The sequence below is a fragment of the Balaenoptera musculus genome, chromosome 6 (genome assembly GCF_009873245.2).
Source record: "Balaenoptera musculus isolate JJ_BM4_2016_0621 chromosome 6, mBalMus1.pri.v3, whole genome shotgun sequence".
Taxonomy (NCBI): domain Eukaryota; kingdom Metazoa; phylum Chordata; class Mammalia; order Artiodactyla; family Balaenopteridae; genus Balaenoptera; species Balaenoptera musculus.
Genome location: NC_045790.1, coordinates 116,415,041 through 116,433,883, shown reverse-complemented (window position 1 = coordinate 116,433,883; position 18,843 = coordinate 116,415,041). Strand labels below are relative to the sequence as shown.

General features: G+C 47.7%; 1 protein-coding gene across 2 annotated transcripts in view; it reads right to left on the bottom strand.

The window, feature by feature from the left end:
• The window catches only part of CACNA1B (calcium voltage-gated channel subunit alpha1 B), a 184,987-nt gene that overhangs the window by 67,429 nt on the left and 98,715 nt on the right, over nucleotides 1–18,843 (bottom strand). For both annotated transcript variants that reach the window (XM_036855907.1, XM_036855905.1), the window contains 2 exons: nucleotides 13,074–13,892; nucleotides 11,898–12,115 (listed from right to left, as the gene is read on the bottom strand). In XM_036855907.1, the coding sequence (XP_036711802.1) occupies nucleotides 11,898–12,115; nucleotides 13,074–13,892 (1,037 nt within the window). The remainder of the gene's footprint in view (nucleotides 1–11,897; nucleotides 12,116–13,073; nucleotides 13,893–18,843) is intronic.

Genomic DNA, 18,843 nt, shown 5'->3' with positions numbered 1-18,843 from the left:
ATGGGTAGCCTGGACTTCGATTCTTATCCAGAGGTAAGGAGGCATCCCCTTCCCTTTATCTGCTAGAGTGAATCTTAGTGGAAAGACGGGACTTTTACCACCACCCAGAGGTAATGAGGTCAACCCTTACTGTGTCAATGCAGGCCATGTAGGGAACAGTAACAAGGCTTCCCCTCTCTCCCAGACAAGACGGTATCAGTGGAGGCCCAGCGGGGAGCTAGAATTCCTAGCTCAGCCCAGCTGGGACAAGGAACCCACTCCCACTGGGTGTCAATGAAGGGCAAGTGAGGAACCTGTATTTCACCCCAATTTGTCAATAATGAGGCAGCTCCCCAACCCTCCCCCTGTTGGTGTGTTGTCACAGCAGACCAGCAAAAACAGAAGACTTAAATAAGACTCAGAGGCTCATAACATAATATCAAAATGTTTAGGTTTCAATCAAAAATCACTTGTCATACCAAGAACCAGGAAAAACTCAATTTGAATGAGAAAAGACACCAAGATAATACAGATGTTAGAATTATCTGACAATGACTTTAAAGCACCCATCATAAAAATGCTTCAACAGATGATTAAAAACACATTTGAAACAAATGAGAAAAAAATCTCAGCAAAGAAAAAGAAGATATAAAGAACCAAACATAAATTTTAGAACTGAAAAATACACTAACTGAAATTAAAAACTTAATAGATGGGCTCAACAGCAGAATGGAGGGCACAGAGGAAAGAATTAGCGAACTGGAAGACAGAACAATAGAAATTACTTGATCTGAACAACAGAGAGAAAATAGACTGAAAAAAGTAAACAGAGCCTCAGGGACCTTCTGGACTATAACAAAAGATCTACCATTCACGTCAACAGAGTCCTGGAAAGAAAAGAGAAAGAGGGCAGAGCTGAAGACGCAGTCAAAGACATAATGGATGAAAATTTTCCAAAATTGGCAGAAAGACATAAACCTACAAATTCAAGAAGCTGAGTGAACCCCAAACAGGATAAACCTGAAGAAACTCATGCCAAAATACATCATAATCAAACTTCTGAAATACAAAGACAAAGAAAAAATCTTGAAAGCAGCGAGAGAGAAACAACATCTTACCTATAGGAAGAAAACAATTCGAATGACAGTGGATTTCTCATCAGAAACCATGGAGGTCAGAAGGATGAGGCACACGTTTTTTCAAGTGCTGAAAAAAAAAGAACTGTCAACCCAGAATTCTATACCCAGTGAAAATATCCTTCAGGAATGAAAGGAAAATCAAGACATTCTCAGATGAAGGAAAACTAAGAGAATTTGTCACCTTCAGACCTACCCTAAAAGAATGGCTAAGGAAGGTCCTCCAAACAGAAAGTTATAAAAGAAGAAATATTAGAATATCAGGAAGGAAGAAACAAAGAACAATAGAAAGAGTAAAAATACAACACACTTTCCTTCTCCTCTTGAGTTTTCTGAATTACGTTTTACAGTTGAAGCAAAAATTATAACACACAATGATGTGCTTCTAAATATATGTAGAGGAAACATTTAATTATTTTATACATGCAGAGGAAAACGAGAGGTAAAGTTTCTATACTTTACTCCAACTGGTAAATGACAACCCTAGTAGACTGAGACAAGTTATATATATGTAATACTTAGAGGAGGCATTAAAAAAACAATACAAAGAGATACACTCAAAAATACTATAGATAAATCAAAGTGGAATTCTAAAATATAAACAAGTAACCCACAGGAATGCAGGAAAAAGAAACCAGAAAAATAAAAAACAGAAAGAATAGGGGGACTTCCCTGGCAGTCCAGTGGTTAAGACTCCACGCTTCCAATGCAGGGGGCGTGGGTCTGATCCCTGGCTGGGGAACTAAGATCCCATATGCTGTGTGGTGCAGCCAAAAAATAAAAAATAAAATAATAGAAAAAATAAACAATAGGAAAAATAAAACAGCAGATGTAAGCCATAATATATAATTACATTAAACATAAATTGTCTAAATATGCAAAAAAAAAAAAAGAACTGACAGAGTGGACGAAAAACATGACCCAACGATATGCTGTCTACAAGAAACTAACTTAAAATATACCTATATAGCTAGTTTAAAAGTAAAAAGATGAAAAAGATATACATCTTATAGGCAAATATTAATTTAAAAAAACAAGGGTGGGTATATTTATATCAGATAAAGTAGACATCAAAGCAAAGAAATTTATCAGGTATAAGGGACACACTACACAATGATGAAAGGGTCAATCTTTCAAGAAGACAGAATCCTAAATGTGTATGTACTCAGCAACACAGCTGAAAAATATGTAAAGCAAAAATAGACAAAACTGAAAGAAATAGACACTTGATCTGGATAGGGGTTTAAGAAGCACATTTATAGTTGGATACTGGAACATCTCTTTCTCGACAATTGATAGATCTAGACAGAAAATCAGCATGCACACAGAACTCCACAGGACCCAACAGGATCTAACTTATACTTACAGAATACTCCACCCAGCAACAGCAGTATACATATTCCTTTCAAGCACACCCAGAACACATACCAAGAAATGCCATCTCCTGGGCTATTAAACAAACCTTAACAAATTTAAAAGAACTGAAATCATACAGAGTGTGTTCACTGACCACAAAATAATCAAACTAGACACCAAACAGAAAGATAACAGGAAAATCTCCAAACACTTGGAAACTAAATAACACATTTCTAAATAAACCATGAGTCAAAGAGCAAGTCTCAAGAGAAATTTTTAAAACAGAACTGAAAGAAAATGAAAAGATAACATATCAAAATCTGTGGAACACAGCTAAAGCAGTACTAAGAAGAAAATTTATAGCACTAAATGTTTACATTAGAAAAGAGGAAAAGACTTAATCTAAGCTCCCATCTCAGGAAACTAAAAAAGAGCAAAATAAACCCGAAGCAAACAGAAAGAAGAAAATAATAAAGAGCAGAAATCAAATGCAAATGGAAACAGAAAAATAGAGAAAATCAATGAAACAAGAATGCGTTTCTTTGAAAAGATCAATGAGAGTAACAAATTTCTAGTAAGACGGACAAAAAAGAGACAAGACACAAAGCACCAATATCAAGAATGAGACAGGGGCAGTCACTACAGATCATGAAGACATCGAAAGATAATAAGGGAATACTACAAACAACTATACACACATAAATTTGACAACTTAAGGGAAATGGGCCAATTCCTTCAAAAGCACAAACTAATGCAACTCACCCAGTATGATTACATAACATAGCCCTATTAAGGATAATTTTTAAATTCCAAAAAAGAAATGTTTCATTGGCAAATTCTATCCAAGATTTAAAGAATTAACACCAATTCTACACAGTCTCCTCCAAAAAACATAATAAGAAACACTATCCAATTCATTTTATGAATTTAGTATTATTCTGATACCAAAACCAGACAAAGAGTACGAAAAAGAAAACTGTAGCGCAATATCCCTCATGAATCCAGAGGCAAAACTCTCTAACAAAATATTATCAAACAGAATTCAGCAATATATAAAGATAATTATACACAATGACCAGCAGAGTTTATCCCAGGGATGCAAGGCAGGTCAATATTTGAAAATCAATCAATGTGTAAACTACCATGTTACAGAAGAAAAACCACATGATCATATCAATTGACGCAGAAAATTTGATAAAATTCAACACTCATTTAATATAAAAATTTAGAAAAAAAAGCGACAGAGGGGAATTTCCTCAACTTGATAAAGAACATCTTAAAAAAAAAAAAAAAAAACCCAAAACAACAGCTAACATCATACTTAATGGTGAAAGACTGAGTGCTTCCTCCTCCCACAAGATGGGAACAAGGGAAGAATGTCAGTTCTCACCACTGCTATCCGACACTGTACTGGAAGTCACAGCGCCACAAGGGAAGAAGGGAAATAAAAGGCATACATATCAGAAAGTAAAAAATAAAACTGTTCATTTGCAGAGTACTTGATTCTCTATATACTAAATCCCAAGGAATCTACAAACACTGAGGGGAAATACAAACCAAAATTGCGTAATTCCTTTAAAATCTGGTGAAAATGAAAACACCAAATATCAGAATCTATAGGCTACAATTAAATTAGTAACCAGAGGAAAATTCAGAGCCTTAAATAATCGTATAATAAAAACTAAAGACTAAAATAAACTTAAGTCTCCAACTAAAGAAGCTAGAAAAGGAATGACAAAGTAAAACAAGGCAGAAGGAGGGAAATAATGAAAATAAAATTGGAAAAAAAAATGATTTTTAAAGAAAACCATAGTAGAACTAACAAAGATGCTGGTTCTTTTTATAAAAATCCACAAAATGTATAAACTTCTAACTAATTTAATCAAGAACATAAGGGGGAAACACAAAATATACAGGATAAAAAATAAGAAGGGGGAAAAAAAACAGTGAGCCAGAGCAAATTGTTTTAAAAACTTAAGCCACTTCTTTGCATAGCTCTAGGTACATAAGTTGGAAAACCTAGATCAAATGGATCATTACAGTTTACCAAACTGATCTTAGGAGATAAGAAAGTTTAAACAGACCAATATCCATACAGAAACAGATAAATTATCAAAGAATTATCCTAACAACAACAACAAAAACCAAACCCAGATGATTTCACAAAGGAATTGTACCAAATCTTTAAAGACCAAGTAATCCTAATGCTACTTACACTACCCCAGAAAAGGAAAAGAAGCAAACGTTCTAATTCTTTTTATGGATCAATAATAGGTACATCCTACAGAACATCTCCTCAGGTAAAATTTCTCAACAGAGCACCTCTTAGTTTTTACAATACTCACACCTCAGGAGAATATACGTATCTCTCATTACAACGTTGTTGAGGCTTTCTTGACTGTTGTTTATGCAGGAAAAATGTATACATCCCCAAAACTCAAAACACTGAAAACTGTCAGGCAAGATTCCAAAGTCAGTTGGTTAGCTATCAGAATCATGTGTGGATGTTTTTGAAAAGTGCAAGTTTCACTGAAGGAGGTGCCCAAAGCAATTGCTTGTTAACAGCTATTTTAACTGTGGTGATCAGGAAACAATGTATTAAGTGTTTTCTGTGATTAACTGTGCTTTAGTTCTGTTTTAAGAAATTGGTTGGGGATTTTGAGTACAACTAATTATAATACATTATAATTTTTATAGTGCATTACAATTTTTTCCATCTAAAATAATGGGAAATGGGACTCCCATTACAACATGTGATTTTCAGAAATGGATTAATGAAGTTAAGGAAGAGATAACTATATAGCATTAATACCTAAACCTTATGACATTTGAACATAATATAGGAAAGCTACAGAACACATCTCAATATCCTAAAATACATCTCAATCCAAAAATCCTCCATAAAGTATCAATATTATCAAACAGAATCCAGCATCACATTAAAAAATAAATATGATGACCTAGTGGGGTTTATTCTAAGATTGCAAAGATAGTTCAAGATCTGAAAACTTATTAGTATAAATCCCCATATTTAAGGGGAAAATATATGATCTCTATGGATGCCGAAAAGACCTTCAACAAAATTCAACATCTATTCCAGATAAAAAAATACTTACTGAAAAAGAAATTAATGAACACTATAACATGATCTTATACACACACAGACACACACCTCTCAAGCCCAAAACCAGAATCTTACTTAGTGTAGGCAGAAGCAAGGTAAGGGTACCTAGTAACTCCAATGTTAGTATATTAGCTGGTGAAATCAGGCAAAAGAAAGAAAGAAAGGAAGAAAGGAGGAAAGAAGGAAGGAAGGAGGGAAGGAAGGAAGGAAGGAGAGAGAGAGGAAGGAAGGAAGGAAGGAGGGAGGGAGGGAGGGAAGGAAGGAAGGAAGGAAGGAAGGAAGACCTAATATTTGGAAAGGAATAGTTACAACTGTATTTGCAAAATTTTGCATAATATACTTGAGAAAAACCAAAGAGAATCAATGCTAAAACTAATGAACAATTTGAAGATACAGAAAAGTAGTAGGATACAAAATTAACATATAAAAGTCAATAGCCTAGATTTCTGCTCCTAGCAGAAGTAATACCAGGGACCAAATTAACCCTCCCACCAGTAACAATCAAAAACACCAGACATTAAGAAAATGAAAAGACAAGCCACCAACTGGGAGAAAATATTTGCAAATCACATATCTGATAAAAGTCTTTATCAAAATTATACAAAGAACTCTAAAAATTCAACAATTAGAAAACAACAACCTAATTTAAAAGTGGGCAAAATGTCTGTTTTCAGACCACAATGAAACAAACTAGAAATCAATAACAGAAAGATAAATCTCAAAATATGTAAAGCTCAAACAACACACTTCTAGATAACATACGGGTCAAAGAAGAAATTTCAAGAGAAATTCTAAAATATTTTAAACTAAATGAAAATGAAAACACAACTTATCAAAGTTTGTTGGATGCAGCAAAAGCAACGCTTAGAAGGAAATTTATAGCATTGAATGCATAAATTAGAAAAGAAGAAAGACCCAAAATCAATAATCTAAGCTTCCACCTTAGAAAGAGAAAAAAGAGCAACTTAAATCCAAAGTAAGCAGAAGAAAAGAAATCATGAGAATTAAAGCAGAAATCAATGAAACTGAAAACAGCAAATCAACAGAGAAGATCAATGAAACCAAAAGTTGGTTCCTTGAAAAGATTAGTAAAATTGATAAGCCTCTAGCCAGGCTAGCTAAGATAAATGAGGGGAAACACAGATTCCTAATATCAGAAATAAAAAAGGAGACATCACTACTGATCCCATGGACATTAAAAGGATAATAAATTAATACTATGAACAACTCTATGCCCACAAATTTGATAAACTACTTGAAATGGACCAATTCCTTGGAAGGACACAATCTGCCAATATTCAAGAAGAAACAGATAATCTAAATAGGTTTATATCTATTTCTTCTAAATAGGTTTATGTCTTTTAAAGAGATTGAATCAATAATCAACTACCTTCTAAGTCAGAAAACACCAGGCCCAGATGGGTTCACTGGTGAATGCTACCATATATTTAAGAAAGAAATCATACCCATTCTCTACAATCTCTTTCAGAAGATAGAAGCAAAGGGAATACTTCAAACTAATTCTAGGAGGCCAGCATTACCCTGACACTAAAACCAAACAAGCCATCACAAGAAAACTATAGACCAATATCTCCCATGAATACAGATATAAAAATTCTCAACAAAACATTAGCAAATCAAACCAAAAAAAGTATAAAAAGAACTATATACCACAACCAAGTGGGATTAATCCCAGGCATGTGAGGCTGGTCCAACATTCAAAAATCAATTAATGCAGGACTTCCCTGGTGGTGCAGTGGTTAAGAATCCATCTGCCAATGCAGGGGGCACGGGTTCGATCCCTGGTCCAGGAAGATCCCACATGCCGCAGAGCAACTAAGTCCGTGCACCACAACTACTGAGCCTGTGCTCTAGAGCCTGTGCGCCACAACTACGGAGCCCACATGCCACAACTACTGACGCCCGTGTGCCTAGAGCCCGTGCTCTGCAACAAGAGAAGCCACCACAATAAGAAGTCTGCGCACCGCAACAAAGAGTAGCCCCCCGCTCACTGCAACTAGAGAAAGCCCGCGCGCAGTAATGAAGACCCAACACAGACAAATAAATCAATTAAATTAAAAATAAATAAATAAATAAAATTATTTTTAAAAATCAATTAATGTAATCCATAATAACATCAACAAACTAAAAAAGAAAAATCATATGATCATATCAACAGGTGCAGAAAAAGCATTTGACAAATCCAACACCCATTCACCATAAAAACTCTCAGTAAATTGGAATAGAGGGAATTTCCTCAACTTTATAAAGAATATGTACCAAAAAAACCTACAGCTAACATCATACTTAATGGTGAGAAACTCAAAGCTTTCCTACTAAGATCACGTACAAGGAAAAGATGCCCCTCTCACCACTCCTTTTCAACACCATACTGGAAGTCCTTGCTAATGCAATAAGGCAAAAAACAACAACAACAACAACAAAAAACTATACAGATTGGGGAGTAAGACTAAAAACTTGTATTTGTTTGCAGATGACTTGATCACCTATATAGAAAATCTGAAAGAATCAACAAAAAAACTCCTGGAACTAATAACTGATTTTAGCAAGGTTGCAGGATACAGGGTTAACACACAAAAGTCAACTGTTTTCCTATATAGCAACAATGAACAAGTGAAATTTAAAATTAAAACACAACACTATTTACATTAGCACCCCACCAAAATGAAATACTTAAGCATAAATCTAACAAAATATGTACAAGATCCCTATGAGGAAAACTACAAACTCTGATGACTGAAATAAAGGAACTAAATAAATGGAGAGATGTTCCATGTTCATGGATGGGAGGACTCAACATTGTCAAGTTGTCAGTTCTTCCCAACTTGATCTATAGATTCAATGCAGTCTCAATCAAAATCCCAGCAATTTATTTTACAGATATCAGCAAAATGATTCTAAAGTTTATATGGAGATGTAAAAGACTAAGAATAGCCAAAACTCCAATATTAAAGAAGACCGAAGTTACAGGATTGGCACTACCCAACTTCAAGACTGACTATATAGCTACGGTAATCAAGACAGTGTGGTATTGGGGAAAGAATGAACAAATAGATCAACAGAACAGAATAGAGAGTCCAGAAACAGACCCCCACAAATAACAGTCAACTGATCTTTGACACGAGAGCAAAGGCAATACAGTGGAACAAAGATAGTCTCTTCAACAAATGGTGTTGGAACAACTGGACATCCACATGCCAAAAAAATTAATCTGGAGAGACTTTACACCCTTCACAAAAATTAACCTAAAATGGCTCATAGGCCTAAATGTGAAATGCGAAACTATAACACTCCTAGGAGATAATGAACAACTTTTGCTCTGTGAAAGACATCAAGAGAATGATAACACAAGCAACAAACTGGGAGAAAATGTTTGCAAAAGACACATCTGATAAAAGACTGTTATCCAAAATATACAAAGAACTCTTAAAACTCAAAAATAAAAACAACAACCTGATTAAAACATGGGCAAAAGACCTTAACAGACATCTCACCAAAGAAGATATACAGAGGGTAAATAAGCATATGAAGATGTTTCACAGTGAATGTCATCAGGGAAATGCAAACTGAAACAATTTGATACCATGACACACCTATAAGAATGGCCAAAATCTGGAACAGTGACAACACCAAATGCTGGCAAAGATGTGCAGCAACAGCAATTCTCATTTATTGCTGGTGGGAACATAAAATGGTACAGCCAGTTTGGCGGTTTCTTACAAAACTAAACATATTCTTGCCATATGATCCAACCATCACTCTCTTTAGGATTTAGCCAAAGGAGTTGAAAACTTATGTCCACACAAAAACATGCACACAAATGTTTATAGCAGCTTTATTCATAATTGCCAAAATTTGGAGGCAACCAAGATGTTCTCCAGTAGTTGAATGTGTAAATAAACGAAGGTACATCCAGACAGTGGAATATTATTCAGCACTAAAAACAAATGAGCTATTAAGCCATGAAAAAACATGGAGGAACCTTAAATGCATATTGGTGAGTGAAAGAAGCCAATTTGAAGAGGCTACACACTGTATGATTCCAACTATATGACATTCTGGAAAAGGCAAAAGAACAAAGACAATGAAAAGATCAGTGGTTGCCAGACGTTGATGGGAGGTGAGGAGGGATGAATAGGCAGAGTACAGAGAATTTTTAGGGCAATGAAAATATTGTGTGTCATGTTACAATGATGGATATATGCCATTATACATTTGTCCAAACCCACAGAATGTACAACATCAAGAGTGAACTCTAATGTACCCTGTGAACTTTGGGTGATTATGATGTGTCAATGTAGTTTTTTCCTTGGTTTAAAAAAAAAAAAAAGCACCATTCTAATGAGTGATGCTGATAATAGGGAAGGCTATGCATGTGTGCGGGCAGAGTATATGGAAATCTCTCTACCTTCCTCTCAATTTTGTTTTGAACCTTAAACTGCTCTTTAAAAATTTGTCTCTAAAATTTTTTTCAAATAAAAAAATTTTAAAGTGGGCAAAAGATATGAACAGGCACCTCACCAAAGAAGATATACAGAGGTCAAATCAGCATATTAAAAGAAGCTCAAGATCATATATCATTAAGGAATTGCAAATTAAAACAATGAGAAATCAATACACACTTATTAGAAAGGCGAAAATCCAAAACACTGACAATACCAAATGCTGGAGAGGATGTGAAGCAACAGGAATTCTCATTTATTGCAGGTGGGAATGTAAAAATGATATAGCCAGTTTGTTAGACCAGTTTCTTACAAAGCTAAATGTAGTTTTACCACACAATCCAAAAACCATGCTCTTAGGTATTTACCCAAATGAGTTGGAAATGTATGTCTACACAAAAACCTGAACACGAATGCTTATAATAACTTTATTCATAATTGACAAAATTTGTAAGCAACAAAGGTGTCCTTCAATAGGTGGATGGATAAATAAAGCATGGTCCATCCAGACAATGGAATATTATTCAGCACTAAAAAGAAATGAGCTACCAAACCATGAAAAGACACGAAGGAACCTTAAATGCACATGGGTAAGTGAAAGAAGACAATCTAAAGAGGCTACGTACTAGGTGATTCCAACTATAAGACATTCTGGAAAAGGCAAGCTACAGAGAGAGTAAAAAGATCAGTGGTTGCCAGGGTTGGGGAGGAGGGGCCACACCTCGACTCCCGGGGACAAAAACCATGTGGGGACCCTCAAGCTAATCCAGAAAGAATCAGACCCGGGGGCTGGTTTCGGGAGTCTGGGAAGACAGACACACTACTGCCAGGGGAGGTGAAACGACAGAATGGACCAGGAAAGCCTTCTTCCAAGGAAGCAACGAGGAAGGGGAGGCTCAGCGGGCAGGGCCAGCCACCCCCACTGCTACACCTGGCGCTGTGCACTGTACATCGGCCCCAGGCGAGAGCACCTGAGTGAGAGGGAACGGGCGCGTGCACGTGTCTGTGTGTGGACACGTCTGCAGACAGGCAAGCGTGTGGCAGCACCTGGGTCTGCCTAAGGCTGAATCTTCGTCTGGAATTCCAAGTCACCTCTGCCCCTGGGAATGTTTTCTTCTATCCTTGGTGTTCACAAAACGCCCGCGCACCTGCGCACAATGTGAGGGGCCTGTCTTTGTCACCTGCAGGTTGGCATGTTATTTACACTGTGCCCTCAGTGCCCGCACACAGTCAGTTGTGGAGTGGCTGCTCCATCATGACCTCACACATGGTATGAGGGGGGGAGGGGGGGGAAGAAAAAGGGAAGCTCAGGCAAAGGCCTGGGAGGAACTGCAGAGCCAGGACCATAAGTAAGTGGGTGGAAGACCACCACCCTGAGACCCTCCTCCTCTCACCCACTAGCTCCCGACCTCAGTCAGGTCTGTGGCCACAGTCCTTAGCAGCGTTTGTGCGACCATGAAGAGCCGTGACCATGCTGTGGTCTGTCTTCCCGACGAGGCTCTGAGCCCCACGAGGGCAGCCCAGTCCCACCCCCTCCTGCCGTGCCCCCTGCACTCTAACACCATGCCTGGCACTTACCTGGTAACTTGCAAATATCGTTGCAAGGAAGCAGACTAGAACTTAAGTGACATGTAATAGCAATAGTGCTCCTCCAGGGCACTGGAAAGCAAAGGGATATCGAGGCACAGATGCTGACAGCAAAGACTTTCCAGTTGGGGAACAATTCACAGAGGCAAGCTCCGTCCCCAGGTGGCTGCCGTGGAGCAGGAGGGAAGGGGGGAGAGCAAACCGAGCCTGCACAAGGTGGGCCCTGCCCTGATGTTCTGGGGAGATACTCACTCGGAACAACCGTGGTCTCCCCAGGAAGGCCAGTCAGCATCACTGGGATATGCACAGTGGTGCTCAGATCCGAGGGTTGACTGCCCATTCGAGTAACGTTCCGCTGATTATCTGCATCCTCTGGCTGTTCTTCCACCTTCTCTAGACAGGTGCTGGGCAGGGCATGCACAGGGCCCACACCCATTACCCCACTGGCCTCCAGGTCACAGTGCAACTCCCTGCAACCAAGAATGCACATCAGATTCTGATGAAGAGCCAAACTCCTATTCAGTCTGCAAAACCCAGCTTCTTAAACCCCTATGCAGATCAAATAAATCCCTGATCACCTCCTCTGTCATGGTTTTTATCACCCTATACATTCCTGTTTTTAGGTCTTAAAAGTAGGGACAGGGCTGGCTCACCTGTTTGTCCCTGGCACAAGGCCAGGCATGGCAGATATCACGTTATGCGTATAGAACAGAACTGTTTGCAGAACGAAGAAGCCTGGAAGAGGATGTTACCCTAAGCCACCCCACCTGGGGCCCCACCAGGGCAAAGGCTCAGCACAGAGCTCTGCACACAAAGTCAGTGCCCAGGTCGGGCTGGTCCTGAGCTGTGGCCTCTGGCTGCATGAGTTCTGGGTGGTCGCTGGCAAGCATGGAGACTGCTGGCCTCAGCCTAACAGCTCCTGTTACCCCTGGGTTCTCACAGAGTCACCGTCAGATCCTGTCCCAGCCAGGGACCAGGCTGGGCTGGCCTGGGATGGGGGTCCTTTCCGCCATGGCCGCATAGCCCAGCCCCCTCCCATTCCACCATTTAGTCCTGTGGCCTCCTCAGGCTTCCCTCAGGCTCTCCTGACTCGCCTTCCTTCACGGGGTTACACGTTTTTCTCTTCTCCCTGGGGCACCTTTTCCAAGTCTCTGTGTCCCAAACCAGTCCCAACACTTTCACTCTAAGCCTCCCTTCCTCCCGGGCGCCTTAGAGCAACGCTCCCCACCACGCAGGTGTAAACATCTCACACGCCGCCCCAACAAGGCAGGACTGTCACCACTCCAGAAAGGGGCTGAGACAGCGGGCTGGGCCGCCCGGCCAGGTCCGCACCCCTGACCTGCGTAACCCGCCCAGCCTGCCGCTCACGGGCTGGTTCGCACGTCCGGCCCAGTCGCCACTCCCCAGACGCCCCCCGCGCTGACTCGCCTGGGCTGGTGGTTGCGGAGCTCCTTGTCCTTGCCCCGATCCTCCGCCTCGCCCTCCTTCTCCGCGGCGGCCTCCTTCTCCGCCTCCTCGTGCGTGGACGGCGCCTTGTGCCGCGCGCGGTGCCTCCGCGCCGGCTCCTCTCCGCTCTCCGCCTCCCGGGGGCCGGCCCGGGGGCCGCCGCGGTGCCGCGCTCGCCGCTCGCCCTTAGCCCCGGGCGCCGCGCCCTCCCTGCCCGGCTCGGGCACGTGCCGGTGCGCGCGGTGGCGCCGGGGCTCCCGCTCTGCCGCCTCCTCCGGGGAGCCGCGCCGGTGGTGGCGCCGGCCGCCGTCGGGTCCCGGGCCGCGGCCACGCTCGCTCCGGGCCTCCCGGGGGCCTGCGGCCTCCTTGCTGCGGCTGCGGCGCGGCCGCGCCCGCTCCTCCCGGGCCCCCAGCTCCGCGCCCTCCGCCTTCGGGGCGTCCGCCGGGTCCTGCTCCCCCGCCGGCGCCGGGGCCGGGGCCGCGGCCTTGTCCCTGTCTCTGTCGCGGTGCCGGTGATGCCTGCGCGGCGGGTCCGCGCCCTCGGCAGCCTCCGCGCCCTCGGGCCGGGCCTTGCCCCCCGCGGGCCCCCGCGCGCCGTCCCGGCCCGGCTCCACCACGAGCGGCCGGTCCAGGTGCGTCTTCATGTCGGGCCGCAGGTGGCGGGAGGTGGCGAAGCGCAGCCGCTCCTCGGCGTCCATCTCGCTGTACAGCGCCTCGCAGCTGGCCCGCAGGTTCTGCAGCCGCAGTTGGCTGGCTCGCTGCTCCCACACCGAGCGCGCCTTGGCCGAGTTCTGATGCCTGCTGTGGGGAGACCCGCGTGAGCCGCGCCCCCAAGCCGCCCCCCACCTCTCTGCCTCGCAGGGGAAGCCACGGATGGACACACAGCGATGGAGAGATGGCAGAGGGCGCAGTGGGGGGGCGGGGGGGCGGCAGGAGCCCTGGCAACCCCAGCAGAGTCGAGGGGCAGAGTTGGCGGCCGATACCCAGGGAAACAGACCTCATCCCTGCCCCCCGGGGGGGCGCCCGCAGATGGTGAGAGCCTGACCTGGGGGTGGGGGCTCAAGGCCGGGGGGCCAGGGGTGCAGAGCAGTGGGAATGACAGGCACCAGCATGAGGTGGCAGACAGGCTTCCCGGGCAGGTGGGCTGCCCGCCAGGAAGGCCAGAATGGGGCGAGGAGGGGGTCAACGTCCCAATGGGGCAGGACTGAGGAGGTAGGAAGCAGGCTGCCCAAGGAGGGGCTTCTCCACCTTCACCTCCAGGAGGGGAGCCACTGGCCAGAGGAAGACAGGGTGTCTGAGAGGGAACCCGAGAAGAGGCGGGTCGTCAGGAGCGGAGGGGACAGTTACCCAGGAAGCGAGGGGCCCCGGGGGCGGCTGGCTCTCGCAGGAGTCAGGCAGGGACTCTCCCTGCGGTGGTCAGCCCCATCTGGGCAGCTGCCACTCAGCTCAGCGACCATTTGCTGAATGCCCAGGAGCGCAGCAGGCAGGTCTGCGGCTGGACACTACGTCCTGTGGTCAGCAGTGCCCTCCTCTCTCCTGGCTCCACGGGGGCTGAGAGCTCTCCAGCGCCAGGAGTGGCCTGTGGTCCAGGCTCAGCCCTCACTAGACAGGCTTCTAAAGGCCTTGACTGCCCCCCAAGCTCACCCACACGGTCACAGGTGGGGTCCACAGCCCAGGGTGCATGGAAGCCCTTTGCATTCTGGGATATTTGCTGAACAAGACCCCAAAGTTGGCGACCTGGCACCACCTCGGCCAAGTGGAAACCTCCTCAGAGGCCAGTCTCGTCCTGCAGCCTCTGCAGGTTTTGGGACCACTGTGGGGGCAGCAGTGGCAGCACGAGAATGAGGATGGCTGTGACACCTGGATCAGCGGCCACCTCCTCCAGCCCTCACAACCCCCTCAGGAATTCGGTGCTGCTCTTGTCCCCATGTCACACTGAGCACAGAGGACGTGACTCACAGAGGGTCCACAGCGAGTCACTGACGGAGCCAGGATCGGACGCATGCAAGGGCAAGAGGAAAAAAGTGTCTAAAGGAGACGCGAGGCCTCCGCCAGACTCCAGCTGCACTGACCGCACAGCCTAGAGCCACAACCTGAGGGCCTTGGGGGCCCAGGCTGGGCAGGTCTCCACCCCCCGCTCTGAGCCCCAGCCACTGAGCACCACACTGAGTCCTGCCCCCAGGGTGGGGAGCCATTTCCAGGGAAGCACCTTGAAAGTATGAGAGCAGAAGAGCCTGATGCCTGTCCCTGGGGGCCCAGACGGGGGGCAGGGAGGGCAACGTGTGGGGGACAGCTGTCAGCCTCTCTGACCATCTGCTGACCCACACCTTCGGCTGCCACCCCAGGCCCCGACCTGCTGCCCCGTTCCCAAGGTCACCTGGCAACAGACCCACCTCTTTCCTTGGCTTCAACCCAGAGCCACTGGGGACCTACCCATCGCCAGCTGACACCAAAACAAAGGGCCCAACGCTGAACTATGCCGAGCCCTGTGAAGTGGACAACAGCCACCAGGGGCGTTCCCCAGCGGTGCAGGAACCCGTGAGGGCTGACAGCCGGCCACTGGTCAGGCCTCCCCGTCAGCCCAGCAGGCCGAGATGGGGCTGGACGCGGAGCCGTCGGGCGGCAGGTGGTGGCCTCCTCAGACACAGCCGTGAGCCCTGGGGACCCGCCCGTCAGAACAGAAACAGGCAGGCAGTAAAGACGAGGGCGACACGTGGTAGCCGGTAGCTCTGCCCTCAGCCTTACCCTCAGACGCGGCTCTGTCTCGCGCAGGAACCAGCTCAAGTCCGTGGAGAGGCGGGTGCCTGCTGGGCTACAGGCTGCGTGGGGCTGGCAGGCTCCCCTCACAGCTTCCCAGCGCGGCTCCACCAGCCCCGCTCCTGCCGGGCTGCCTCTCTGGGCCTCACGCCGCCCGAGACCGTCTGCGCCTGCCCAGCACGCAGCGGCGCTGCAGGCTGCCCCTCTGGGCGTGTCTCTGCCTCTGTGCCTTGCTGGGGGGCGCCCACCTGCTTGCTGCTCTGTCCCCGCTCTGCCTGGCATGTGGCGCAGCGTGGCCGGCGCTGGCCTCTCACCCTGTGTGTCTCCACCGAGCTCGCAAGCGGCTCAAGAATGTGGGGGGCGGGCCGCGCTCTGACCTACAGTGCAGAGTGGCGGACGGCTCCGACCCAGGCGAAGGCCTCGTCTAACAGCACTCCCGAAGGGGGCACAGGGAAGGGCCCCCCCCACCGCGTCCAGCCCGGCTCGCAGGCAGAGCCCGGCTCAGCCGCCCTGACCCAGACGTGCCGACAGGACTCAGAAGGAGCCTCTGTGGCGTGGCCCTGCTGTGAGGTCTCCGTGCCGAGAAAGCCGGCCATCCCTCAGTCACCCCCAGCTGTGACAATGTGAAGCAGCCCGGGTGCAACACCGTTGGTACCTACGCCCGCATCTTATGCCATCCTGGGAATCAGTCGTTCAGGATCCAGCCTTCTTACCCCATGGACGTCGGGGGCCCAACAGCCAGCAGGTCCGTGTGCTCGTGAGAGCACCGAGCCCAGCTCTGTGCTGGCCAAGTAACGGGGGGCAGGGGTTCAGGGACGGCAGGAGCGCCCGTCACCACCAGGACACGGAGAGGGCACCTGGCCATCTCCAGGGACTTCTCACCTGCACGAAGAAGCTCCTGGGACAGTCAGACTGGTGTCACCCCCAGCAGGGCCACCCTGGGGTTTCTATGGCTCTACCTTAGTCTTTGGCTGGCCTCCGGAAGCCTCACGAGCAGGCAGAAGCTCTGCTCTCGCGAGAACAAGACTTCCTAAGGGTCACAGAGGCACCCCCTCCCCAGCCAGGCAGGGTGAAACAGGAGGACCCCACGGATGTCCTGAGCCCCTAAGCAAGCCTCTACCTCCTGGGAGCCACAAGCAGACAGCCCCAGTGGCACCCAGTGGGGGTCACCTCAGGAGAAGCAGATCTGCTCAAGACACCAGAGTGACAGCACAGGGACAGACAGGCAGGAGGACAGAGACCAGGAGGGAGAGGAGGAGGGGCTGAGCCCAGAGAGCCTGACCCCGCGAGCAGGACGTGAGGGCGTCAGGAAGTGTGCCCGCCGTCCCCGGCCAGGCTGCGGGATGTGGGCCTGGAGCTGCCCCTGAAGCGAATGACTTGAAGTGGGAAGCAGAGTTAGGGGCGGAGAGAAGGCGTTGGCGTGTAGTTATCACGAAGCCATAGATGGAAATTGTAGCAGAGAGACTCACGGTGAGGTTACGCTGGAGACAGATGAGCTGCGAGATACAGTACCTCGAGTTTGCTTTACAAAACTGCACATGCAAAAAACAAAACAAAACAGAAGTGAGAACACCAGAGAGAGTTCTAAGAGACTCCGGAACGGTGTGAGCCGCGTCGGGTCGGGGCACGGGCTGCGGTGTGCATCCAGGCACGAGGCCAGGGATGCCTCCATCAGAACGAGGCCAGCCGAGACCTCGGGGTAAAAGAGAAGCTGAGAGAGAAAGAGCACCACAGAGCAGCGACCCCCACGGCTGGAGGGCAAGAGGGTCAGCTCGGGCCGTCCAGCGCGGCTCTGCGCACACTGCCCCCGGACGGGCAGTGGGGTTGGAAAGAGCGGGCACCACTCGTCCGCCATTCTGATCAGCCCCCCTGCCCCCGCCGGACCTGGCGCCCCACTCCCCTGGCGCCAGGGAGGGCTCACCCCTGTGGTCCCCTGGCCTTCGAGGCGGAGCAGAGCCGGCTGACACAGGGGCCTTGCCTGCCTCCGGCCTCACCTGGGCCCTGCTTCCTGACCACCGTGCTCAGCCCCCAAGCCACCCTGGCCCCTCAGCTCCCCAGGCTCTAAGGCAGTGCCACCAGCTCACCACCGCCCTCCCCAGGGGCAAACAGGTCCTACCACCAGCCCATCTTCCCTTGAGTGTCCTTCTGGAAGTGTCTTTCAGGAAGCTTTTCCAAAATCAATAGAGAGAAACCATAGATCTCTTTACAGTCATTTCCCTCCCAGGGGAGGACCAGGCGGGTCCCCAGCGCTGCCTTCTCAAGGCTGAGTCCACAAGCATTTGTGAGGAGCTCAAAGCAGCTCACCTGCCTGCCCGCCCTGCGTGCAAACGGGCATGTGTATAAGAGAGTGAGCAAAGCGGTGTGCATGACTGAGTGTGCGAGCTTGTGAATGAGCACGTGAGCTGGTGTGAGTGTGACTGAGACTGTGAACATTCAGAGAACAAGGGTCAGAGCAAGCGTGTGTGAGTGTGAACCCGCATGCGGGAGGGGCCGTGGGCACCGGCACTCATGAGTCCAGTGGTGTCGAGGCCGACACAGCCGAGAGCCAGCAGGGCCGCATCAGCCTGAGTGTCCCTCCCTCCCAGGAGGCTGAGGGGACTGTCCTCTGAGGCCAAGGACACTGGAGCCCCAGCGGCTCTAGGGGACTCGGGCGCCCCTCTGAGGAGGGTCCGTCACGAAGCCTCCGTCCGCTCGGGCACGGCCAGTGGAGCCGCTCAAACACCACGGACACTAACGGCGCCCTGGGCATCAGAGGCTCACAGAGCCCATCTCGGCCAGGCCCCCGTCTCACAGAGCACACAGCACCGCTGCGGGAGCAGGTCAGGGCGGGGTCACACACAGCCTCTCCCCCCGCCTCAGAGGCTCGGGCGGAGGCGTGAACACGGGGAGGCTGGTGCTGCCAGCAGAGCAGGGGCCGTCGGGGCCGACAGGACAGACGGGCGCAGACAGCTCCGCCCTCACATGTCTCAGCTCAGCGGAGGAAGGCAAACGACCA